This window comes from Aptenodytes forsteri, unplaced genomic scaffold (genome assembly GCF_000699145.1).
Source record: "Aptenodytes forsteri isolate BGI_AS27 unplaced genomic scaffold, ASM69914v1 Scaffold181, whole genome shotgun sequence".
Lineage (NCBI taxonomy): Eukaryota > Metazoa > Chordata > Aves > Sphenisciformes > Spheniscidae > Aptenodytes > Aptenodytes forsteri.
In genome coordinates this window covers 1,796,683-1,823,566 of record NW_008795702.1, presented here as the reverse complement: position 1 = coordinate 1,823,566, position 26,884 = coordinate 1,796,683, and the positions used below count along the sequence as shown (strand labels likewise).

Sequence of the window (26,884 nt, the reverse complement as noted above, 5' to 3'; positions counted from 1 at the left end):
TTTTCAGATAAAGTAACTAGCAGAAAAAAAAATCCAGCAGACTACAGTTTGGATAAGACAACAAAAGGGACGATATGGTCAAAAGATAATATATTTAAAATAATATGAAAACTTGATATATTGCTTGATTTTAACTTTATTTTATTCATCAAGATGGTAGCTAAGATGAATATTCATCTAAAAATAACTAGGAACCAAGAGCTTCACACAGGAATAAGTGATGTAACTGGTGGGAGAGACATGAAGTTATCACCCCAGTGAACATAGTACCTTTTTAAATGACAGTAAGTGCTGATCGTCTTTTGTGCTGCTGTCCAAGGTTTCAGCCTTAAAAAGATGGCTAGTAGCTCTTTTCTTTGATGAGCAAAGACACTCATTGTGTTCAAGGATAAGAAATAATGGCCTACACAGAAACATCTCAATTCCATTACAAGTATACATAGTGACCTGCAAGCTGAAACTAGTATCTTTCACTTTTTTCAAGAGGGTTCTAATTCTGTCTTCTAAAAAGTATATTAATTATTGATAGCCTTTGGATTATCTGCAAGTCTGCCAATTTCATGCATAACCTACATCTTCATCTCAGTCTAGAGCAAATAAGGAAAGAAAAAATATTGTATTTTTTAAATTACAAGAGGATTTAAAGAGGAGCTCTCTGAACATATTGAGCTATTCTTTCCGTAACTCTAAGAACACTGGGGACGTTCCAAAAGACTAGAAGAAATGAAACAATGGATTTTTTTTTTTTTTTGAGAGTCAACAGACAACACAAATAATTTTAAGGCCCCACATCCTTCTTCTGATCTCACACAGAATAATTTCAGAGTCAATAAGCAGCTTGATTTATATATATAAAAATACAATAAAAAGATAATGCTAATTAAAATGAACTTACAGAGCATAAGCCACTTTTTAAATTCACTTATAAATGTAATTTAAAAGTGTAAGACTCATTATGAGTGCAAGGCATCTGACTTGATACTAATACATTCTGATTAAATAGAATTTTTAATGCTGGATACATTAAACCGATTTATAATCCAGTCAACTGAGCTGAAAATGCAACTCTGAGCACAGAATCAGCAATGAATAGGTGCATTTTCCAAGAAACACCACAGGGATAAGTTATCAGCTCACCATCTCTTACTATTTTTACCAATGGCCTGGAAGAAAAACTCATCCCTGATCAGGTTTGAAGAGAATGCAGAATTTGTGGGAAAGGTAGCTAAAGGAAGAAGATGAATCAGAGAAGTAGAGCGATCAGTTCTCCCTCTAAATTTGGGAGGATAAGAAAAGAATCAAATAAGCCACATTGAAATGGAAGGTCCCACCTTAGCTGAAAAAATGCAAGCTATAGTAATCAGAAAGGTACTACCTTCTCTAGTAAAGGAAAGGTTTAAAGTTGTTTGAGAAAAGGAACCTAAAATAATTGACACTCCAGCCATATGTACAATAAGAGTATAATTGTGTTTAAGTCATTAAGACATCAGATCTTGTTAGAACAAGCAAGGCTGTATTATCCTTCTCCCTCCCCCATAATCAGCGCAAGCCAATAAATACCAAGCCACATGTAGCCCGTTACATAAGTTCTCAGTTTCCCCATGTTCTGGGAAAACCAGACAAATTATCCCTCCATGCCTAGAGGCATATGGGTATTATTTTAATTTTTTTTTGTTGAAAGTTCATAGTCCTTTAGCAGGATTAGTTTTCTCCCCAAAGCTTTGACCTGGAAAAGTAAGAATTTTCAGGCATATGCGTGTACTGACTTAGAGAAAATACAATTCATTATGCTAACTAACAATAAAGGAAAAAAAGTACTGGCGAGTACCTGGGGACACCATAACACCTTAGAAGACACTGGAGTAATTTGACCGATGCCATTATTGCCTAATTACTATACTAAAACCGATAGCAAGTTCAGCAAGTAAATTGAGCACGACTTTTAGCGTCAGTATTTTCTTCTTTCTAGCAGTTCTTTGCTAGTGTCTATACATATTCCTTCATCAACTCCATCATTACCATACTATTTTACTTCCCAACCGCATAAGTTGAGTTTTCTCTGTACTTCTTCCTGTTGCTGAAGAAAAACTAAATGCAAGAGTTTGAATAATCTCATTCTTTGCACGTACCTACCTATTAGATACGTTTTACCATAAAGAATTCAGCAACACGGAAGTTATGAGGCTTCCCTGACGATATGAGATACTGACTTACATTAACTTGCAGTCTTTCTATGGGCAGTCACACCATTATTTTTTTTTTTAACCTCACATACACAAACATGTCTTTACAGGGAACTTCTAAATATCATTAGACAGGTTTGGTTTTGCTTTTGGGAGTGGGGGAGTTAAGAAGACGGGTAAGGCAAAGGAAAAAAAAGAAGAGTAAAACCTGTTCAAAATTGTGAACTGAATTTTCTTTCCCTCAAAATTTTGTCCATTCCATTGTTTCCCTTTTATGTATTAGGATGTAACCCCTCGTAGTCCTGTATTTCACTCTAAGCTTCCCCCCCCCCAAAGCATCAAAGGTGTTAATGTAACACAGCGCTTAAAGGTGAATTGAGCTCCTTGCAAAAGCTGTCTGCCTTCACAAAACAATACCACAGAAACATACCGTCCACATTTACAGAATTCTTTCTATGTAGTAGACCAGGAAGCTTTTACAAATGTTTATTCCCTCACAGCATGCCCTTAAGAAAAGAAACCGAGCACAGGGTATTTTCCACCAAAGCATGTGTCACTAATGCATGGTATATTCAGTTTCAAAATAATCTTAATATGATGGAGGAAATGATGGAGGAAAGAGTTGCCAGAAAGGCGGCAGCCGACATACAGGCGTGTGTCAGCTGCAGACTCCAGCTTGCAAAAAATGCACCAGTACCCGTTGTGCCCTACAAGCCTTGACAAGGTCCAAGTTAGAATCCTGGGTCCAGTTTTCAGCACAACCTGCCAAGAAAGATTGGCACCAAATGGAGGACATTTGGAATGAAGATTAGTTTTGGGAAACAAAGTGCGAGAGAGACATTACCTGCCCACACATAAAAGGCTGCTACAAAAAGGAAGGGAATAAACTGTTCTTCACGTTCATAGTAGACACAGCACAAAATAAGAGGCTGATACTGCAGAAAAGATTTAAGAAAGAAATTTAAGAAAAAGGAGACTTTCTGATGGAAGGGTTCTTCTGACTGCTGATATGGCAAAATAAAGCCCCCATTGCCCCCAAACTCCAGAGATTAACTTGGAAATTGTAGGTCAGCAGGCCGGTGTCAGTAAAAAGGGGGTAAGGTGGTACAACTTCTGTAACTAAAACTTCTCAACAAATGCTATTGATAATACAGATTGCATTTTCTAGCTGTTTTTGACAGCACTTAATTGGTACCTACTGAAGTAGGTGTGTTGCCTAAATGCCACTGTGCAGTTTACTTCAAAACATCTTAGTATCCTTTAATAATATAACAGATACCTCAATTTCATATTTAAGAAACATGTGTCCCTATAGAATGAGATTTCATATTACATACTATATACATTTAATAATTACGACATGTAAAATTAATCTGATCCACCATGCTTACCCAATATCTACATATTCACTCTGCTTTTCTTGTAAGTTTTCTTCTTTTAAAGCTCATAATTTTTAAAATGCCACTTCTTTATCAAACCAGTTAAAAAAATTTCAATACACACTTCACCTTGTATATACTTATTTCATAAATATTGACTGCTAAGTGTTCTAAATTGCGTTCCAAACATCCAACTTACAGCTTATAAAGAGCTCTTGCCATTTCAACTTTTGAGAGATGTCATCAGTCTTGACAACTGACTGATTTGGATCTCTAGCTACTGCTAGATGATTAAATAAATTGTGATAAAGATAGCTTTTTCCAATTTTCTAAGAATTATTAGGTTGTAGGACCTCTTTCTGACATAGACTTTGCTATTTATCTACTGGTCTTAGATTCATGGTTTGGGAAGGCAAAGAAATACATTATACCGGGAGATACCTTTCCTAATGACCTTCTGACGGATGGGGGAAAGCCGAAAATCTTCCACATTTATAGTAGACAGTCAATTTGTTAAAGAGCACTATTACAGTCAATTTATAAGTTAAATAGTTTAACAAGTTACCAGATAACGTTTTAATACAAGTCTTAAATAGTTTTATTTACATAGGACCAATTCCATTGAATTTTGCTTTGGGTAATTTGGAGATATATTACTGCAAGGTAATAAAATTTCCTACTAGTTCATATAAACCTAGTAGTTCATAGAAAACCTACCAGTTCATATAAATGACTGAAGTGCACTGCTATTTACTGCATTTCCCTAAGTGTCAAACAAAAAGTGTAGACGTACTATGGAGACCTTACAACATACAACTTCAGGAAAAAAATTCCCATAATGTTGTTAAATTCCACAGAGTTTGTAAGAGCAAAGATTTTAATGTTATGATACATCTACTGTGACAACAGAGTGTGCTCTTTGCTGATAAGTGCGGGCAGATTGCCAGGTTTATGCGTGCAGATTAACAAATGCAGATTAGCAGTGTTCTTTTGTGCTATATTGGAGCAGCTGCGGCATTATGGGGAGTACAACTGTATTCCTTCAACCGTCAGTGCGGTTCTGTCCCCTCGTTGCTGTGTGTATGCACTACACAGAGCTGGTAGTGAAGCTCTCCTTATGTTTACGTGACAGACCCACACCTCCTGCTAAAAGCGGCTCACTGTTTTCCATAATAGGAAGAAAGCAGTGCTCTTAACCAAGTAACTGCCTGCTACAACCATGCAAGATTTTTAGCTTTCTCCTATCCAGCAGGAGAGTATTAAGAAAGATTTCTCTTAGCATAATTTAAATAAACTAACTGATGAAGAAATACGTTCTAGGTAGTCTGTAAAATAATTCATAGATTCTTCTTTTTCTAAACAGCTTAGTTACTATACTCCAAAATATACTTAACCTAGCAGAAGTTAAGACCATTCCTAAACATTTATTTAAATAACCTTTTCACATATTTAAAGAGATACAAAGAAAGTTCACAGCAGCCAACCAACTGCCAAAAGCTGAACCACACTACTTAACAGTGCTGTTGAAACAGGAAGAAAATGTTCTTAAACTGTGTTTAACAAAATAGTATTTCTTTCAAGGGTAATGAAAATGCTTCCTAACCCATTTAGAAAGCATTTTCTACATGGTACCTGGCATTCTTCACAGACTTCAATTCATACCATCTTTCTTTCATAATTTATACCTCCTCCTTTTAACTGTTTTTCCTTGTTGGGCTTCAGGAGTGGGTTTTTTTGGTCTGTTTTTCAGGTTTGGGGTTTCTTTTGTTTTTGTTTTTTTTTATTAAACTACCCCCACCCCCCTTTTTCTTTTTTCCCCAGGTTAACAGCAACATAAGAAGGAACACTAACTAAGAATACAATCAGAAGCTCTTCGGTTCAAAACTTTAGTTTGCTCAAGGCAGAAGAATACCAACTATTTTTTTTAGCCCTAACAGCACTCCTTGTTTCCTAATTAGTGAGGAAGTGAACAAGGCAGACAACAGTCAATAATGATGCGCTGCTTTATTTTCTCATGAAAGACACGAGACTGGACTTCGGGAGGTACTACCTTCTCTTGAGGTACATGTTCACTTTATTCACTGTCCTTCTCGAGGTACACGTTCACTTTATTTATTGTCATCATTCCAACAGCAGCTATATGGTTTATTTAGTATATTGGATTGGAAGATGTGCTGCAATATTCTCTCCTCATTTTAGTAAAAGATTAAATGATATTGCCACAATTTTACATTAAAATAAACATGAGATAATGTGCTGCTATTGCTGAACATTGCCTGCTACATCCATCTGGCAAAAGCAAATGTAAGGCCAGTCCTGTATAGATCAGGGATTTCATGGCGGTTCTGAGAGCACACTTTCAATGCAATACAAGCAGCACAGTCTATTCAATAGCTCTGCACAACTGAAATGAATCCTACAAGAGCTGTTAAAAAGAACAATCAGATTTTGTTATTTTCCAGGCAAGGATTCTTAGTGGTACAAATTTGAAATGCCAGCTACATTGCTGGAACCCTGAATAAGACCAAAATCCTACATAGATTTTTCTACTGAAATTAAGGATACAAGAAGAAAACAAATTCACAAAAATGAAAATTAAAGCTAGAGAAATATAGAAGGCTTTCCGTTTTCTTTTGTGGGGAGAGCTGCAAACAAGAAAGCAAGTGGACGGGATCATTTTTTTAGCACTAGAGTTGCTGGAAAGGACCAGCAAAGAATTCCTCCTTTGTATTCTTTACAGACATAACTTTGGTGTCAGTAGCTCTGCTACCTACTGCATTAGCTGCCGCACTTGGTGCACAAGTTGAGCAGACAGCATTCCATAAAACCCCAAAGGATGTTGCAGAGGACTTTGTGGTTATGTAAGTCTTCCACAAATTTCTGATACAGATATCTACATTATCTTTTGGAGTTAGTTCCTACCTTTATTTGCAGACAGTCCATGTTAAACAGATTTCAAAACTGATACTCCAAGAATAAATGTCTATTTTCTCCCACAAGAGATCTTTCTAATAAATAACGGTCCTTTACTACAATTTTTCTTTTCAGCTATTCGTAGGCTAAGATACTTATGAATAAAAGTAAGCACAGCACAATTTAATTATGTGATTTTATTTCATCTGCAGTTTCTTTCAACTGGCTCTGAGAAACACAGAAGTGACTCAATTTGACTGCAGCCAAGCTAATAATTTACAGTGCAAAAGAATGGCATTAGTAGCAAATAACCAGTCATAGAGTTCAGTTTCAGAAAAGGAGCAGGCCTAGATTAAATATACTCTTCAGTCCCAGAAAATTACCAAAATAAAACAAACCCTAGTATGACTCACACCGATAACCTGTATTTGTTTCACGCATGCTAAATTCTAGACAAACATACTGTAGAACACATCCCAAGTCACTGCTGCTATTTACATGACACAGAAAAAAAGCATTTTCTACATACAAGACAAACATAATTAAAAACAACTGCAGGCAAAACAAAATCCCCAGGTTATGAGTCAACATAAGCTGCATGAAAAAAGCTAACAGGACACTAAGTTATGAACTAAAATGGTAAGAGCAGAATAAACTTTATGAAGAGTTATAGCAGTTACTGTGACCAAAGCGTGAACTGGCACCTTCTGCTTGAGGGAGCTTGGTATCCACATTGCTTTACTACGTCAAAAAGATGTTTGTGCAGTGCTGACTAAAGTGAGATGGTTTATCTGGCACAAGACGACCAACAAAAATACTGGATCACTGTTTTCAAGCAAATGAGAACCTTACAAGGAATGTGTGTGCAGAGATGAGTCTGAAACCCAGTGCTTACAGCAGAAATTGAGCAAAAAATATGGAACATCTAAAGATTGTATTATCCCAGCCCAAAGCCATAGCTGACTGGTTCTATGAGGCACATTAGACTAAACTCAGGGTCTGTTTCACCACTGTATTTGCTTATTATTTTAATCTTCTGTGAAACATACTACTATGTAAGATGCTTAAATATCACAAGTCAGCTAATATTAGAATCTGGTGTTTTAACTAACAAATTATGGTATCTAAGGGCCCAAGTCAAGTAACTGCAAATTCTTTTTACATGTCCTCATCTAACAAGTAATTCACAATAGCACAGGAATGGAAACTTGTTACATCATGCCTAAAACCAGAAAAAAAAAAATTCTTTAGGGCAGAAGCCACATCTTATTTCTTTGTTCTATGAAGTGTTTAGTACACTTTTTGTTGCCTTACAGAGTTAAAGGAATTTTACAGCATGAAAACGCAGAGGCTGCAGCATGTAGCTGCAAGCCAAGTGGGTGAGCTGCTGGAGTCCTTCGTCAAGGATAAATACTCCTCTGATGAGAGGGACTGTCATTTCAAATGAATGCAGTCTGTCAGAGAGACCAAAAATCTGGATTGCAGGATGAGTTAACCACTTATTGTCTGCTATCTTATGCAGAAAGAGATGCAGATTCTGGCTATGGTTACAAAACCAGCACTATCAGTCCCCCTTCCTTACACATAAGTTTTACTGGCTGTGACTAACTTAGCAATTAGTACTGCACAACAGAAAAGCAAAACTGGTGCAAAGGTCCCAGGAATTGCCTCTACTCCCTTCTCAGGGGATTCACTTCAACCGGCTATACTTGAGTCCTGTGAAATGAGTACCCCTTGGCAGGTGGGCTACTGTAGGTGTGATCCTAGAGCCCATTTTCCAGTTTAGCTGCTGAAAGAAATTGAGTTTGTGCTCCCCGAGATGACTCCAAACACAATCTGGAAGGGCAGTAAACTGGGAGAAATATGGAGATTTGCCTCAAAAGCGCACTCCTGATCACAACTAAAAACTTAATACAGACACACCTAATTATACCTCAGTTATAGTCCAGATTCACAAACTGCTACATAGACAATTATTACCAGACTTCCTCACAGAAGACATCTTCAAGGAAAAAGGTAATTTGCAGCTAAATGGATAAACAATTTGGGTGATAGCGCACTACTTTTTATACTAAAAACCCATACACACAAATTATGTCTCGGAATTAGGAAGGTAACAATTTTTAATCCTACCAGCTATTATGGACTTATTGCTGGGGTTTTGCTAAAGCCTCTCATTCCCTTCACATCTTGGCCGACAACTGTGGAAGCGTGTGGAGGATTTAAGTGTTTCTTGATTAATGACAGTACTTTTCAAAAATAATTATACATGGGTGTAAGTTTAAGGTAGCTGCTCAGCTGGTTGACATGCTTCTGCAACAATACTTTTCCAAATTAGAGTTCAAATTTACACTTTTTGATTGCATTATGCCTAGTACAGTTTTTATATTTTCCCCATATTGAGAAGATGATACAAAGAAGTATCTGGAAGTATGGCATATTTTCCTGGAGATAGTATTTATATACAGGGTATTCACTAACCTTTTTCTAGTCGCTGAATTTTATTTAAGAACTAAATATCTAAAACTGCCTTTTTTTTTTTTCCAGAAACCTTGCAAGACAGTGACTTGTTTTGTAAGTCAGATGAAAACGCTCTATCAATATACAACAATAAGGGCAGGAAAATAGGTTTTTGGTGCAAATCTGGTAATAGTCTGTAACATTACTGTATCTGTACACCCCCCAACACACACTGGTTTTAAACAGGTATTTAAGATTTGACATTATTATCCTTCAAGCTTGAAATTTAGTTGGTCTTGGCCCTGCCACATTAGGAAGGGGACTGGGCAGTAGAGAAGTCCACAGCTTGGGTAATTATGCAACTTCAGTTTCCCTGCAGAGTATCAGGCACCAGAGAACTAAGATGCTGATTCTTTATTCCTTTCCCCAAACGGCAGACGTGCATTGCAGGGACTTGGGGGGAGGGAAAGCATTTCTTAATTCCTCACTGAATCTGTTTATTCTTCCCTCCACTTGAGGCAAATTGAAAGAGATCACCAGCATATGAATACAAAATGGCCAGCCTGATTAAATACCAGAATCTTCATAAAAGGATTGGGCTTGTCAAACATTATTCAGTTGATATAAAATTATTGCCATAATGCAGAAACTTGTCTAAAAGGATCTTCCTGTAATAACAGATATATATGGTTTTTTTAAACATAAAGAGATCAAATATGTATATGAGGAAAAAATATGACAAAATCCAAATTGCCTTCCTCTTAGGTACCTGACATTTGAAGGTTTAAGTCAGTTTGGCTCATGAAATAAATGTGAAATTTAAAAAAGATAAATCAACACGGAAATATAGAAGTTAATCTTGACTGGAACAGTGATCTATGCATATAATACCTGGAAGCTTTAAAACAAAATTATTGCATAATTATCAGAACCATGCTGAATTCTTAAGCTATTTCTGATTTCTATAGCCTGTCAAAATCTCACATATGATTTCCATATGGAAATGCCTGCTTAAGACAGATTTTTTTTTTTTTTAAATGCAATTGGAACTTGCCAACTGAAATAAGTAGCTTTACTCATATTTTTGTAACTTAGCTTTCATAAACTTTTTAAGCATCAGGTAATTCCTTTTGTACCCCTGACCTGAAGTATAATTTTCAGGAGAAAAATACTTTGGCTCTTGGTTCAACACTGTTTCAATTCCAAGCTCTAGACTATTTCTGCACTGTTTAAAATCTAATGTAGCAGAGCTAAGACCATATGAATTTCAACATGGAGAGTAATAACATGGTATTTGGTTCTTTTGCTCCCCTACCAAAAATAAAGGCAACAGGATGATCCTATAAAATAAGAACATTTAATAAAAATAAACATAGAATTAAGTTTTAATAGCTTGCAATACTTGGAGAACAGAAATAGAGATACCACTGAATAGTTCTATAGTGTTATCGCAAGATGCAATCTCTCAGGAACAGGCAGTTTCAATTACAAGTTTTTAAATCAGAACAAGCCTAAAGAATAACCTAGCTTTCAGTTTTACCAGAAAAACAAATATAAGACACATGAACAAACCAAACATAAGAAAGACTAAAACAAACCAGGCTCCACCTGGACTTGCCTACCCCTACACAGGGGAGGCTTTAACAGAAGCCTTTGCTCCTGTTACTGTCTGTTAATTTCCTAAGCACCTCTTTCCTAATCCCATTCCACTGGAGGAAACTCATTTTTATACATACATACACATATGTATGTATATACAGATATACACATACAAACACAAAAATCTGCAGCTTCTCAAATCAGATACTAATGCAGCCAAGTCAGTCATGACTAACAAGGAAACTACCATCTATCCTGACCCCAGTGCATAAAGAAACACATCCATTTCCTAGACTTTTCAAAGACTTTAATATATAAGGTGCTTCCTAGAAAAAGGTTCAGTTATAGCTATCTAAGAAACAGAGAAGGCCAAAATTTGACGTGCCTGCTTTAGAAAGTAGTCACACACAAAGTAAATCAACAATTCATCACCACAGCCTTCACTGCTACAGAGTACAAGGAATTCCAAGTGTGTTGACCACAGCTACATGCATTATAAAGCAGAAGTACAATTAAAACATTCCACATTCAAATCTCTTTCCATATATTTTATATTATAACTCACCCCTTTCCAGCTATAGAAACACAGTACATCTGAGCAGATAACAATAAACGTCCTCTAACAAAACACCAACATCTTTCCCCTATTTACAGGGAAGACAGGCTAGCAAAGAGAAAGACTACCATACTATTTTCTATTAAATTACTCAAAAGTAGATTGAACATAGGTTTAACACAATCTGGTCTACCAGAGGAACGTATGAGTTAATTAAATATGCAAACTTTCTGTTCTACGTAATTGAAAAAGAAAAATCATTCCATGCTCTAAAACAGGATATACATCTTACTTTGTAAGACTTGTAGAAACTGTGACATATGGAACACTAGGAAAAGGTACTGGAAGACATCAAGGGGATAACTTTAAGACTCTGTCAATACCACAACAGCTGGATTTGAAATTCTCTGCCAACTTTGCTAATTGTATAATAAGGAAAAAGGTTGAGACTTCCCAATTAAAATGTAGTGTTGCTGCTAGGAACTTGCGTAGGGACGTGAGCATGGCACGACAAATTAAAACTCTTGGGCTCAGAATATTAGTATTGAGACTACAGTTTCACAGCCATTTCTTTAGTACCAATTGTTTTAGACATGGCTGCCCTTCTACCCAAGCCAGTTGTGTTTCCACTCCGGTGTTCCCTCTCATTGTCATAGCCCAGCTGCTTGTGAACTAACTCAACAGCATCAGTACACTCATCTGTTGCTGGTACTGGAGTGGGGACAAGTGACCTGGGCAGAGTAGGAATCTGGGGACGTCAACTGTTATGACACCGATGCTTGAATAACTACTTGCTGGACTACATCTAGACAACACAGAAAAGAAAGACACAAACATTCACTCAAGCACAGGGGAAATAAAAAATTGCTATTGAAATGCATTTTAAGCAACATTAATTACTGAATTAAAGATCAGCAAACCAGAGAATATTGACACATTTTCTCAACTGACAAATCTGAAAAGAGATGCCTCTTACAACTACTCTAGAAAGGGATCAAATGAAAAAAATCAAAGGGGAGAACCATAGGCTTATAAACGCAAGTCAGTAACTTTATCTTCCTTCAGAGACAAGAACGGATTTAAGTTCTTTAAAAACACAGTCAGGAAGTTTGTTTCTTAACCTCTTAAATGCTTTGACTTCTATGAACATTATAAACCCCTACTCCTAAACCACCCATGACTGTTGCAAGTGTCCTGCAAATTTTGTATCACTTCAGTATGTCTTTTATTTGCTATCCATAGCTTCTTTTACTAAAATGCCACTAGTTCTTTGCTGAGCTCTCCTTTTTAAAAAGGATATCAAGATCAAAAAGAGAGTCTGGCAAAATTTCAAGATATCTGCATTCACTGCTAACAGCTTAATCATAAGGAAAAAGTGTCTTGACTAGTTTTATTACTATTGTTGAAATACTTGTATCTTCAGATCTTAAGCATTCTATGAGCAGGAAAGAATTTTCAAATAAAAAAATAAAGTGGATGTAAAGAATTTAGTCTTTGTATCACAGTAACTGACTACTGCCATTTCTAAAAAACATTTGTGCAAACTAAGAGGCCTAATGCTTCTTGGCAATACTGTATGGAATAAATCATTAATTACTAATTAGTAGCTTTGATGTCACACCTGTAAAGCCTCTGCAACTTATCAGTTGATACCAACTGATCAAATAAGAGAGATTCTCTAGTCATATTCTGCCAAATACTTGTTAGTCTTCTTACATGTTAGTAAACACAAGTTGCTAATAAACTGACAATAAAAACATAGCTGTATTGATTTTCACACACCTCCATTCTAGCAGCATCTACAGGTCACTGGCCATAAAAGTATGAAAGGACTTAAAACAGAGCAGTCAGTCAACTCCAGAGGGTAGATTCAAACAAAAAAGACCCTGGGAAAACTAGACTGCGAAGTCTAGATTCAGCTAATGGATGACAGAATATTTGTAGAAGTCCTTTCCCTATTAGGCATTTTATTCCCTGTGTCCAATGTATTCTAATCTGAAAAGACCAGATTGTGCCATAAATACCTCCAAGTATAGTAGGAACATTAGTTACATTGATATCACAATAACATTTGCTCGTGATTTCAAGTGAGCAAGCTTAAGTTCTGTATTAGAACAGAAATTGCCAACTCAACCTTTGTAGTCTCATACTTTATGTTTACTTAATTTATTTTCTATAGAAAATATTAAACAATAAAGAAGTGAAAATAATTTTAAATACTTCACTTTAAATATAGTTGAATCTTATTCTATCATACTGTCATTTTATAAACAACCTAGAGGAAAGAATTCCAAATGTAGTTATTCTATCATACTGTCATTTTATAAACAACCTAGAGGAAAGAATTGGCCAAATGTAGCCATCCTTTCTACAGAATTTTTTTTTTTTTTAACTCAGCTCCAATCAAGGAAGAAAATCCACGACTTAAGAGCTTAGTAACAGAATCATTCACCTGTTGAATTAATGTTTTAATTAGCAGCTGTATAAAGCAAAGACATATTATACAAAGTCTCCATGAAAGAATATACCATTGTTGTGTGTTTTACATTGACTTAATATGTAACTGGTGACTATTGAATGCTATTATGTTGAATTGCCTATTCATCAAAATCTTTTTTTTTTTTAAGCTTTTAACCAAAGATTTCTATAAGGAGGGGAAAAAAACCCCCACACTATTTTCAAACCACTTTTCCAACACAGAAATATTCACTGACAGTCAGTGCTGTAAAACTGAAATCAAAGTGATCATGTTGTCACTGCTACATTTAAAAATGTAACACCTGAACTAAGTAGAATGATAGGTGTTTTCAAGCATTAGTACAGAGGAAATACACCTGCACGGACAGCTATGAGGAGACAGAAAAAACAAACCAAAACAATCATAAGCCTCCCAGTAATGAATTACATTTAACTCTTGAGAAAAATACTTTAACGTAATGATGCATGTTAAAAGATAGATATATAGTCACTGGGAGTGACAGAAGAATTGAGAAACATAACCTACAAGCTTTAAACACTCACCATCTGAATTGGTTTTTTGTGAAGATCTCGTTCAGTCACCAACTTTTCTTGGTCAGTGACATAAAGGCCTTTTTGTGCCAGGGCTTGTATAACAGCATCATGACCTAGAAGTGGTTTTGCAGCATCGCTCTTGAGAATAAGGCTCCCAGCACGACAGTAGAGTTCTGCAGACAGCAGCAAGTTAACAACAGGTGGTTTAATGTGCTCCTGGTCATACTGGTCTGTGTAAAATGGTTCTCGTAGTTCTTCTGGAACATTTTCTACAAAGAGAGAAAAAAAAAAAGCATTAGTATCAGAAAGGATACATACAGTATTATATATAATATATACACATATATATGAACTCAAAATTATGTTAAAAAAAGCATATTCAAGGGAAAGCCAGAATCTTTACCAGTCATCATGATATAAAACACTGAGGAAAACTGCATACAAATGTAACATTTGAACTATAAATAGAAACTTAAGACAAATTCAAAAAGAGTTCCACACTGCAAAAGCCACACCAGAAGGCCAACCCGCGGTTTACAGCATCATTACTTGAAAATTTCTTGGCTTCTCCAAATACATGCCCAAACATTCTCATTTCCTTTGGCATAACATTATATAGGTCAGACATATAAAGGCAGAACACCACCCATTTAAACACAAACCCCTGTCTCTATTACAATAATAAAATGGAAATGGAACATTATATTTTAGCACGGAGAATTTGAGACAAAAAGGGAAACTTCCACTCAGCAGCCTTCTAGGTTTCATATATGCAAGAGAAATTTGATTACTATACTACCTATTTCAAAGGTCATGCATCACAGAATGACAATCCAGCAGTTAAGCATAAATACACGGATGTTTCACTGGAATTAAAAGAATGGAAAAAGAGGAAAAAAAAAATATTATCAATTTCCTTCTGACAAACTATTGAATTCTTATTTGTCTATTTGTGCTAATGACTTCCCTTAAAATTGTGGCTTTCCTCCTTTTTCAATGAGCTGACTTAGCACCCACAGAAAGCTATGCAAGATTCTGTCAAGTTTATGCTGAGATTTTAACCCCAAAATTAGCATTCCAAGACAATCTAACAGTTTTTCCAGATACTTTACATAACACAGGCAGACTATATTTATAATTGTCTACCACAAAAGTAATAGTTATAAATTAATTAAATATGATACTAGATCAAATGACATTAAATCACCAGTGACATGGAAAATAACTTAGACATGGTTTCAGACTTCACATTTCTAGACATATGCACTGCAAAATGCTCCATTTTCCCCGTGTAAGAATTTCACTCTCAACGGTAAAGTTAGTTAAGCCAACAGCATTTATGGGATAAAGAGCATGTGATTCTTTTCCTGAGTCCAAATGGAAAAGCCTATTTAATTGCTACAAGGAAAAAAAAGTGCGTAGGAAAACAATGGTGCAACTCCAGGTTCCTATCCCCTTTGCCTTCAGCTGGATAAATGGCTAAACAGACAAGGTTTGAAGCAGAGGGTGGAGCAAACAGCCCAATACGGGTGGAGCAGGAGAGAGAGAAAAACCAAAACATGCTATCACGAGATAATGACAGGTTATCTTCTTCCTCATACATATTCTATTGCAGTTCATGTGCTTCCATTATGGCCTTCAGAAGAAGAGCTAGCTGCCTTCTAGCTGTGAAAGGAGAAGATATGAATTGGAGTGCAAAAAGGGAAAGAAATATTAGCACATACTTTCTTAAATGTCATAAGGATGGTAAAAAAGGATAAGATATCGCTTCTTATTTGCCAGTTCAGAATATCAAGGGGAAGAGAGGTATAGTTTATAATTTGCTTAAAGCAGGAGCCTAAATTTGGCTAGAAAGCTGACAGCTCTGCTTTAGAATACAGATCAAACTATGCTGTCAGCAAAACTAATTTGCCCTTTATAATACACGCCTAATGCCTAACAATATTACTTTTTTACAAGATAATAATAAAAGTACTAACAAAAAACTACCAATGTCAGGCAATGATATTGCAATCTTCTCTTGCCACTTCCCAGCCTGACTTACTCACTCTATAGGACCTACAGTCATCCAATACTGTAAAAAGCACTAATTAAGGAACTCTGTGAGCTGCTAGGTACCTTCTTCCCTAGGTATTATTTCCATCTATCTATCTCAATTCTACCTGTCCTTCTTTCTTTTCCCTGTTTGTCCATACGTTGTCTAAATATTAAGCTCATTATTTCTGAAGTCCCTCATGATCCATCTCCACCTCGGTATCAGGAGCTCAATCCTCATCACGACTTTATCCCCTATAATTCCAAATGCCAACTTTTAAAGCATCTTCATGCTATTTTCTCAAGCTAGAGAGCATTAGAAAACATTTTCTGTAAATATCTCACAACACACAGGCAGCAGATTTTGCCTTTTTTAAAAAAAAAAAACAAACCAACAAACAACCACCACACCCCGTTTTTGAATCACATGGGAAGTTAGATGGGGCAGGAGGCAACAGGGAGGAAGAGATAAAGCCATTCGTAATTTCTTAGAAGACCTAAAAAAGCCTCATTCTCATATGGAAAAATACCTCTTGAGACAGGAGCAGTTAGCTACACACAAACAGAAGTCACATACTCTGTGTTTTAGATTCACTGAAGACAATGACTGAAAATTTGAGCCAGAAGAGAAATCCAAAGACAGGAAATAACAAACCCATTGCCTGTTAACAAGTAATTTCTGATCTTCTGTATCACCAAGACAGACCCTAAAGTGACAAGATAAGATGCAATAAATGCATTTATCATGAAGAAATGATATCTACTACTGGGGTTTAGTAATAAAAAAGCCTCAATACACTAAAAAAAAAAATCAAGATCATAACTATCAAAGGCAAATAGAATTATTTATAAAGGATATTTCTGCTTCTGAAAAATACAGCAAACGACAAAATGAGGGACAAAAAAGGGAAAGAAATATTAACACATATATTAACACATTAACACAAAGCCACTTCTTTTACTTCATTGGTGTTCACAAAAATAAATCTGGAGTAAAAACTTATTGGTGTTCATAAAAATAAAACAGGAAAATAAATTTATTAGAGAAATAGAATACAGAACAAGGGGCTAGGAAGAGAAACTGTGACTACAGACATTCTGAATTTATAAAAACAAAACATGTGACAGCATACAAACAAGGAATCCCTGCTGCAACAAGACCAGAAGTCTTCACAAGAATTCCCGTCAGAGTTCCCTTCGCACAGACAGAAACACATGCACTCTTCCCCATTTATAATGTGTATCAAACTGTTTGATATCAGAATAGATCTTGATAGAAGATTCAAAGTGTTCTCATTTTTGTTATAGTTTAAAAAAAAAGGCGCAGCAGCTAGACATAGAGGAAACTCTTCCTGTTACTGATCTCAAAGTAACAGCCCTTCCAGAATTGGCATGCATTGCCTCTGCAGTCCTGTGGAGGTGAATTTCAAGGCTACATCCAGTTCCCAGCAGATTACCAGAACAACCAACAAGGTCAAAAGCCTTTATTGACAATTCCGGCAGGGCTGGAGATTGTTAAATGGCTCTGTTAGGCAGAGAAGAATCTTAACACTAATTCCCAACATGTGCATTTTACCAGTCCCTTTCCTCTGCCCAGCTGACGAGTCTTTCAAGATTAAACCCTGAAGTAAATGAACAGTTTTAAAATAAATACCTTGTGGCACATACTGCCATAAACTACCATTTGACCTTGAAATTTGTGGCAAAGTACAGCAATTATGTTAGAGAGATACATCAGGGACACTGAGTTCAGGGAGTTGAGCACATGAAATATGTATGAGACCAAGGGAACTGGGTGTATTTCTGCTGGAGAGGCGGTGGGAGGATCTAACCACACTCTTCCAGCACCCAACGGGCAGGTTTCAGAAACACGAACTTGGACTGTGCAGTGAAGTGACAAAAGGCACTGGTCACGAGCTGCCGCAAGGGAAATTTCAACTAGATATAAGTAAAAAAATACTTCACAGCGAGAGCAGCAGAGCACAGGCACAGGTAGCCTGGGGACCCAGCTGCGAAACCACCATCCGTGGGGACTTTCAAAACTTGCGTGGACAAGGCCCTGAGAAACCTCTTCTAACTTTGAAGCCAGCTCTTGGAGCAGGAGGTTAAACTATATCTCCAGAGACTGCTTTCACCCTATTTTTTTCCTAAAATTGTCAACAGGACCACAGGTTTCAATTTTGGAAGTCTTTTCTTCGTATGGGTTAAAAAAAAGTTTGACATGTTGAATTTTGTAAATATTGAACTGTGAAGAGAATAAATGAAACTAACGTACAAGTACAACACACAGGAAAAAAGAACAAAAAGGAAATACCACATTAGCTCAAAACAATAAGGTAAATTTAAGAATCAGGCTAATGTGAAAACAGCATTCAACATATCTTCAGGTAATTTTTCCATAAATTATAATGGACTCAAAAGTCCTGTAGATGCTGTCTTTAGAGAAGAAAAAAAAATAAAAATGAAAGGACTTATTCCAAGCTTTAAAGCAAACAAGGGATTATTATTTCTCCCTACCATGAGATAGAATTGTAACTTAACTTTCCATTTAAACAGACCAATTTAAAGGGAAGGAATCATCTAGCAATAATTTATCGCTACCACCCCGAATTAACCTTTAAAAGCTGTTTTATAAACAAAACTCTGCTCAGGTAAGTGTGCATTACTCCTTGGAGGATAGTATGAATTCCTCCTTTGGAAAAAATTACTTGTATTAATGTGAAAAGTCTACACTTTCTTTAAAAACAAACTGATTTTTTGTAAAGTTTCCAGGCTTCCACACAGATGAATACAATGCTTTGAGTTACATGACTATTGAATTTTTCAAGTTTATAAGAGTGAACAATTCCAGGTTTATAGTTTATAAGAGTGAACAATACCAGGTTTATGAATGTTTGCATTAAGGAAGTCCAAAAGCTTAGAAGTCTTTGTCAACAACGTCTGTTCTTTTTTTGTTCCTGAGGATAATATAAACAGTTAAAATATTTCACCATGGGCTTTCTAATTAAAAAAATACATGATTCTTGGGGGCCATAAGGCCACATTAAGCCTCAGCCTAGAAAACTTCCATCTCTACAGGTTACTGATGTCAATCCACAAAGACATTAAGAAAAAAAAGTATTTGTAGAAGACTTTGAGATTTAATGCAGAACTATCTCATGAAAATTCTGACTAATACCTTTAACCACTTCCTAGTGCAAACCAGTAGATGAATTTATGCCAAATCTTAATGGACTCAATTACTTGACAGTTGTCTGCAGGACAGCAAAGGTATGCTTTTGCCTTAGGTAACAGTGTTAAGTTACTTCATTCAGACTCCCACTTGCCAACAAGGACTCTGATTCCACATTTGCCATTTGGGCACAAGAGAGCAGAGCTTGCATGGAAGTCAAGAGTCTGAGGACTGAGAACAGGTCAGAAAAGCGTCATTGATATTATTTTGCTTTTGATGAATTTTTGTAGTCACCTCAGTAGAAGAGGGAGACATTTCAATTTGCTGTTTTATTTTGGAGACACCTTCAAGGGTTCTGGTGAGTACTCCAGTTCTAAGATTTACAGCAGGTTTGTAATCCAGGGATCAAACTGATGCTACTGAAAACAGAAAAATCATGAAACAAGACTTTTAATCAGGAAGTGGAAAACAAAATGAAACAGTTGATATTAAAAAAGAATTTTTACTTTTTGGTTTGTTGAATCAGTCTGCCACTTACATTGTTCTTGGCTAGCAGGCAGTAGGCATACTTCTGCCTAGGGGCAAGTATCTACAAGGTCAACCTCTACAAATTTATGGCAGACTGAATTTCAGTATCACAATTCTTTACTTTGTCCACCTGACTAAACTGAACTTGAGAGATTCTTTAGCATCACAGAAGTACTACGAATAAACAGACCCTACCCTCCTGCCTCTAGATGCCACAAAAATAGAACACTATCCACTGCTTTGTCAGCAGTTCTGCACTTCTAAGGGATTCCTTATTAAAAAAAACCCAAAACCAGAAACCAAAACCCCGAAACATCCAAGGAAAAAACATGCACAGGCTCTACCTTCATAGCCCACCCAGATTTCAGTTACTTTTTGAACACTGAGAATCACATAAGAAATGCTCTACTGGGTCACACTAATTGTCTACCCCATCCAATATTCTGTCTCAGTAGCACAACAGGAAGCGCTACTCACAAAGCATACAGAATTTGTCTGGTAGGGGCATTTCCTATTAAAATGGGGAGGTTTAACATTTACTTTACTAAAACCTGCATATTGATTCAGGTTTTGATAAACAAAAGAATGACTTAGAATTAACCCTGGCAATAAAGGGATTGATTCTTATTAGCATAAATGCCTTCAGAACTTATTTTTGGGAAAGGTAAGATATGAGAAATATAAAGATAATAGTATAGTTATAATCCCATCTCACTCCGCTAGCACCCTGATGACTGTTATAGTCAAGATACGATTTAACTAGCCTATGGAACAGGGCAAAAGATTGTTTCAGAAATTTAGAGAGAAACACTTATTTCTTGAACTATTGTAAGACTTCATTAAACCAAAGAAAACTTTTTGCCAGCCATAACTAGATAGACATGAGCTGACACACCTGCTTTGGTGTCTGGCTTACAGGTTCTCTTAGTTTAAGACTGCTGCTATTTGAAAAAAAGAAAACACATAAGAAACAGCTAGAACTGTACAACTCTTAGATTAGGCAAATAGATTTCAAACACTACATTTCAACTCTGTAGCAAAAGGGTTTATTACTACCACCCAATCCAGTAATAATGTATTGTCCAAGGGGGGTGGGGGAAAAGAACTCACTCTCTTTTTCTTGTAAAGTCTTGAAGGTTTTTCACTCCCAGCCCCATTTTCCAGAATGATCAGCAAAAGCATTCGTTCAGAGCCCTGGATTTACCAAAGCAAGTAGTTAAAAGTTATTAATTTCAGGAGTGGAATTGTATCCAGTTTTGCTCATTAAAATCCACCAGCTAGCTGCAGAAATGAAATTACGTACCACCCCATATCGGAAAGGTGGTAAGTTCCTGATTAACAGCATATAAATACTCTTCAAGTTCAAACGAGAGCCACCTTTAAACATGGACTCACTAAAGTAACCCAACAGGTTACCCTAAATCGTGGGAGGGAGAGGAAGTTAAAATATATCTGCAGTAGTAACTGCAATGATGGTCAAAAAATATAAAAGAGAAACCAGGTATAGGTAGAAGAAATGTATTTCATCTTATCACCTGACATAGGTGAGCATTTGGCTACAGTCTCTTTGTCAGATGTATTACATTCTGCAGAGAGGCCCTTCAGTTGCAAAGACAAATAGGCTCAGAATAGGCTCAATGACATGAAGTCATTGAAAGAACAGATTATAAACTACCCCATCCAAGGTCTATCATGTAGTAAGAATCGTGACAACTTGTTACCTTACTAATTCACCTTCCCATACTTTTGTACATGCACAATCTACAACCTCAGATGACTCTGCCAAACCTAATAGATCCAGAAGCTCATACAATTTTATTTCTTTACTTTTAAAAAGTGATCTACAGTCAAACCATGTTTTAAATGTGTTCTACAGAAAGGAGTGATACGATCAACTTCAAGTAGACCATCTCAGTAGATGATTAGTCCAATCAACCGATTTTAGTAGGACTGACCAAAGTATCAATCTGTCAGCAACTATTTTAGAGAGACGATGGAAAGGAATCTATTAAATTTTTTTTTTTTTCCCCTCAGAAGAATGTCAAACATTTGCTTTTATACTCCAAATTCTTGTGCAAGTTTTGTAGCTGCCATACTGAGTAAAAGTAAAGAAATTAGGTCTGCTAGGAAAAGATTAAAAGATGTTCTGGCCTGCAACACCCAACACAACAGATGAGAGTATTTAGTTAAAACTTGTTTCTGTCAGATACTCAATGTTCATTTCCTCCCTTCGTGGTTCTACTGGCAACATCTGCAAACAGCAGTAAGTAGCTGCATGTGAATTCTGAAAATATTAATCATCAGGAGAAAGCTATTTTTAAGTTTCTTGGGTAATGCTTAATTGCATCTGTAATTGTAATTTAAAGGATAAATTTAATGTTAAAAGGTGGATGGACTATTTTATTTTGACTGCAGAAAACACTCACAACAATGTTTAGGACAAACACTCAGACTTGTGCAGCTTTTATTTAGTTTTTAGTTTATTCCTGTCAAAAAACCCTCATGTGAAACCAGTGAAATTTATTACTTTATTATTAAAATTATAAACCAGAAATTTATTACTGTAGCAGGATAATAAGTTGTATGGATAGTAGAACCGCAGCAGATTTAACTTGACTTTAAAATTGTTCCCATAATTTCCTGAGAATCACACGTCAGAGGTAGTCTTAACTTAGTAACTAAAAATTGGATGCAAAGCTGTCTGAAAAACAATTTTCCAAGAGTACTCAGAGTTCCCCTATAAAATGGGAAGAACGTGTATTTCAAAGTTCAAGAATTAGTATTTTCATTCATAGCTGAGGATCTAGAGAAGCGATTCCAAGCTACAAAGGGATTGAAAGCATTTTGGATGACAAAATTACAATTCAAGATGACTTTGATAAGTGGAAGAGGTGGTTTGAAAATAGGATGCAGTTATATAAGTATAGCTGCAAAGCAGGAACCTACAACTGTACGATTACAAGATGGGAACAACTGAGTAGGCAGCAGTTCTGCAGAGAAAGATATGGAGCTACAGTGAATCATAGACTGAATGAGTCAACAATTCTAGGCTGATGCAAAAATGACAAACATCATATTCTAGTGAATAAATGACAGTATTATAGGTTGGAAAGATGAAGTAATTTTTCAAGTCTACCCCGTACTGGTAAGGGTTTAGCTGGACCATTAGATCTAGATTTAAGTACAAAATTCATGCAAAACTGACCACAGAAAAAATACGGGGGGGGACCAAAACCCCAAAACACAGTCCAAAAAAGCTTGACTTACAAAAACGAAGTTGAAAAAAGTCTGTTTTGTCTAAACAGCAGAACAGAGAGGAGACACTGTTTTTATCACATGGAAGGTGTTATAAAGAGGTAAGGCGCCCACCATTCTCACATTCACCGGGAACAGGACAAGTAACAGGTTTACAGTGTAGCAAAAGACATCAAGATTATTATGCTGTTCTAACATCTAGAGATAAATAAGGATTCACATTGACTAGTAGACATACCATGGAATCTCTGTAATTACAGATTTTCAAAAAACAGGCTAAACAAACATCTGTCAGGAACAACGTATATTTAGCTCAGCCTGTCTTTAGGATGGTGGATGGATAACAAATTTTCTAGCCATATTTTCTATGACTATAGTAGAGTGAGAAGACAAAAACTTCACACTTCAAAATAATAAAATCCAATTCTGTTGTTTTAGATGTAAAAAGGTGACAGAGTAACACAACATCAAGACCGTTTTTAAATTACTCCTATGAAGCAGGTCCCATTATACTTTTAAGTTGAAGCATATAATATCAATACAGTTCAACCACTTCTTTGGAAAGCTGTTTTTCTATACTGAAATGGTTAACTCCCAGCATTGAGAGTTAATGCTGAAATTTAGCGTTTGCAGATTTAATTTCCAAGGTCAAATATTCCCACTTTCATACTTCACACATTTTGTTAATTTTTCCCCCTTTCAGTTACCGTAAGTTGTGTCACTTAAATCATTTGGTTATTACAAAACATTTAACCTGACCTGTCCTAACGCTGATACATCTTCTTGCAGCAAAACATCAAGGCATGAAATCCTATGCTCCCTCAACACTTAAATATGAATGCTGTCTTCAATTAGTATTTCTTAAAAAATTCTTCATACAAGATGCCCTCAACATGACTGTTACTATACTTTTACTCTCATAAGACACCTTACTAAAAAGACAACTTACTTTGACTTGCCTCTGTTGTGGGCCAGACTATATTCTCGCAGCTTCACTGAGGACAACAGCAACATACAATTGGTCTCTCAGTTTTTGAATGCAGATATCAATCATCAAACACCAAAAGCCACTACTAAATGTTAACGAACAGTACCTATTTCAAAGTCTTTTTTTCAAGAGAGAATTCTCTTCACAAAACCTAGCCATGCTGTATCCACAATTTTGATTGTATTAAAATACGCTTTTAAGAATGTGAAATATGTCCACTGAAAGATGTGCCCATTTGATATATATTTAGATGTCTTCAACGGATACATGACTGCAACAACTTACACTTTTCATTAATCAAAATGAATGGCATTAATTTATTTTAGAGAGGGTAGGGAAAATCCTTCACTCCCCCTGCCCACTTAAGGAATTCCAACATTTCGGGGGAAAAAAAAAAGAAATAGAATGTGGCATCCATAAACACACTAATCATCCTTTGTAATTCCTTCGTACAAATGCATATAGCAATAGGTAGAAGACATGACTGAGGCTGTGATCTACTCCAAAGGACTAAAACAAATAATTTAACAAACCCAAACTTCCTTCCTTCCTTCTTGGAAAAGGTGAAGGTCAGTTCTTCTGTTTCGCTCCAAGTATAAAGGAAGCGTTTGTATTGCAGACATGCAAGTCCTGTATACTGTTTTTCCCTACTTCAGCCACAAACTCTTCTTTGAGGCTACTGGTGATACTAACCTAGTGGAAGAACTGTGAGATCAGAAACACTACAATTGAGTATGTTTACCTCTCTTCCTACTATTACATTATGGCAGTATTTAGAGGGCAGAGGGAGCTATTATCTCCTCTAATCATGTTTCATTTGTGCATCTCAGAACTACAGTAATGAAGAGAAAGAGTAAAGGAATTTGGTTTGAATCACACTTCCTATAGAAAAGTACCCTGCAAGTTGCCTTACATATCCAACAGAAACTCAACCAATGTAAACCAAGACATTTCAACCACAGGCTGAGAATTTGTCAAACTCCAGCAGGAAAAGGTTTTCAGGTTAGAAACCTGGCTTATATAATTGCACAAGCACTGTGCACCCAGAATCCCACAAGTAGAGTCTATAGAACCAAGCTACCTAAAAAGATAATGATCTCTGAAAATCTTGAATCCAGTACTTCCAAGAATTTTCACTATTACTATTTTACCTCTCACATCTGTATAGCTAGTAAAGCCATTTATAAAAATATTATATACTTGCCCAGATTTCACAAAGGAAAGTAAGCAGAGTTTATTGACAAATCTTTATATGGAAAGAGTATTTTGATCTTTTTTCTTTCTAAAGGGATGAACATGCCACTTTATTTCAGCAGCTACTGACCCTACCGAAATTTCACTAGGTTCAACCACTTTGAAAGTAGCTTCTTGGAAGCACAACATCAAATATCATCAGTTCCCAAGGGCATCATAAAGGTACACCTTTAATCCTGTTCAAATACGTAACAATGCTCTGGCCCTAAATGCAAAAGTTGCAAAATTCCAGGAGGAGGAACCTTTTCCTGTTATTCTACAAAGAACAGGGGTAAAAATATTGACCGTTAACATCTAACTCACCTTTCAAAGAAAAACCCTATTTTTAATCCACAGAAAATTAAGTGATTAATATACTACAGCTATATTAAAAAAAAAAAACAAACAGCTTGGTGAATTTTCAAAATGCTTCCCTCGGAAGACCTCTGCAAGTCTGGTATTCCTCAAAGCCCAACAATATTTCAGGCATAGAATAATAGGTCTGGTATTCCTCAAGGCCCAGGTTTTCAAAGACAGAGCAGTAATGCCTTTCGGAGGCATTACAATCAATTCCATTTACGCTTACAGACAAGAAGAGCCTTCTGTATTGTGCAGGCCAAAACCTGGCATTAAACGCTCTTTTTTCTGAAACCCTTCTTACGGCTTAACCACTCAAATGGCTACAGGCTACTGTCACACGTCAAAACTAACAGCGCACGTCCATTTCCATTGCTAGCCCCCAATTCAGCTCTTAAACAACGTTAGGAAAATTTTTAAGACAGCAGACTAACATGGATCACTGGTGTTTTTTCGCATTCTAGAAGTGTGACCCGGGGAATAAATAAAACACAATTTACAGAGTTCGATTCCTCAAATAAAACTGTATCAGCTCCAACACACAAAAATTACTCGCTAATGGAAACAGTGGTGCTACTACAAAAAGATTACAGGTAATTAGAGAAAAACAAAAGAAAACCAAAAAACCCCAGACGGTGTAAGGGAACCTAAAAATGAGGGAACAGACCAAAACCATTTCCTACCGACCTCCTAACCCCCCCTGCCCAGCTCCTCAGGGAAGGGCTCGCACGTCCTCAGGAGCAAAGCAACCAAGCAGGAACCGGCATCAAAGCAAGGGGAGAAGACGACGCCACCTACCTGTCCCAAAGGCTTTGGCCACCAGCCAGGCGAGATTACAGGCGATTTTCGCTCGGGAAAAATCATAATGGTCAAAGGGTTTGATGGCAGGAACAATGAAAGTCTTCCTCATCTCCTTGGCGTCTGCGGCATCCCCCATCTTCTCACAGGACCCCTGGCAATTCGGAACTTACATGGTTCTTCCTCCTCCTCCTCCTCCTCCCGCGGCTGGGGGAGACGTCTGTAAATACGCCGACAGCAGCTGAGGGCAGCGCTGAACCCAGCTGTCCGTAAAGGGCTAACGCCGCCTCCCGCCTTCCTCTGCACTGGAATGTGGCAGAGCCCGAGTATCCTCTTCTTCTTCCTCCTCCTCCTCCTCCTCGCTCTTTGTCTCAATTCACTCACGCCGCCGCCCACCACCCCCCGAAAAACGGCCCC

General features: G+C 36.7%; 1 protein-coding gene across 1 annotated transcript in view; it reads right to left on the bottom strand.

The window, feature by feature from the left end:
- Positions 1-26,784, bottom strand: part of CAMSAP2 (calmodulin regulated spectrin associated protein family member 2) — a 92,870-nt gene extending 66,086 nt beyond the window's left edge. The window contains exons 1-2 of the mRNA XM_019473108.1: positions 26,468-26,784; positions 14,112-14,371 (exon numbers count right to left, since the gene is read on the bottom strand). Of these exons, the coding sequence (XP_019328653.1) occupies positions 14,112-14,371; positions 26,468-26,606 (399 nt within the window). The 5' untranslated portion in view covers positions 26,607-26,784. The remainder of the gene's footprint in view (positions 1-14,111; positions 14,372-26,467) is intronic.
- Positions 26,785-26,884: the final 100 nt, after the last annotated feature.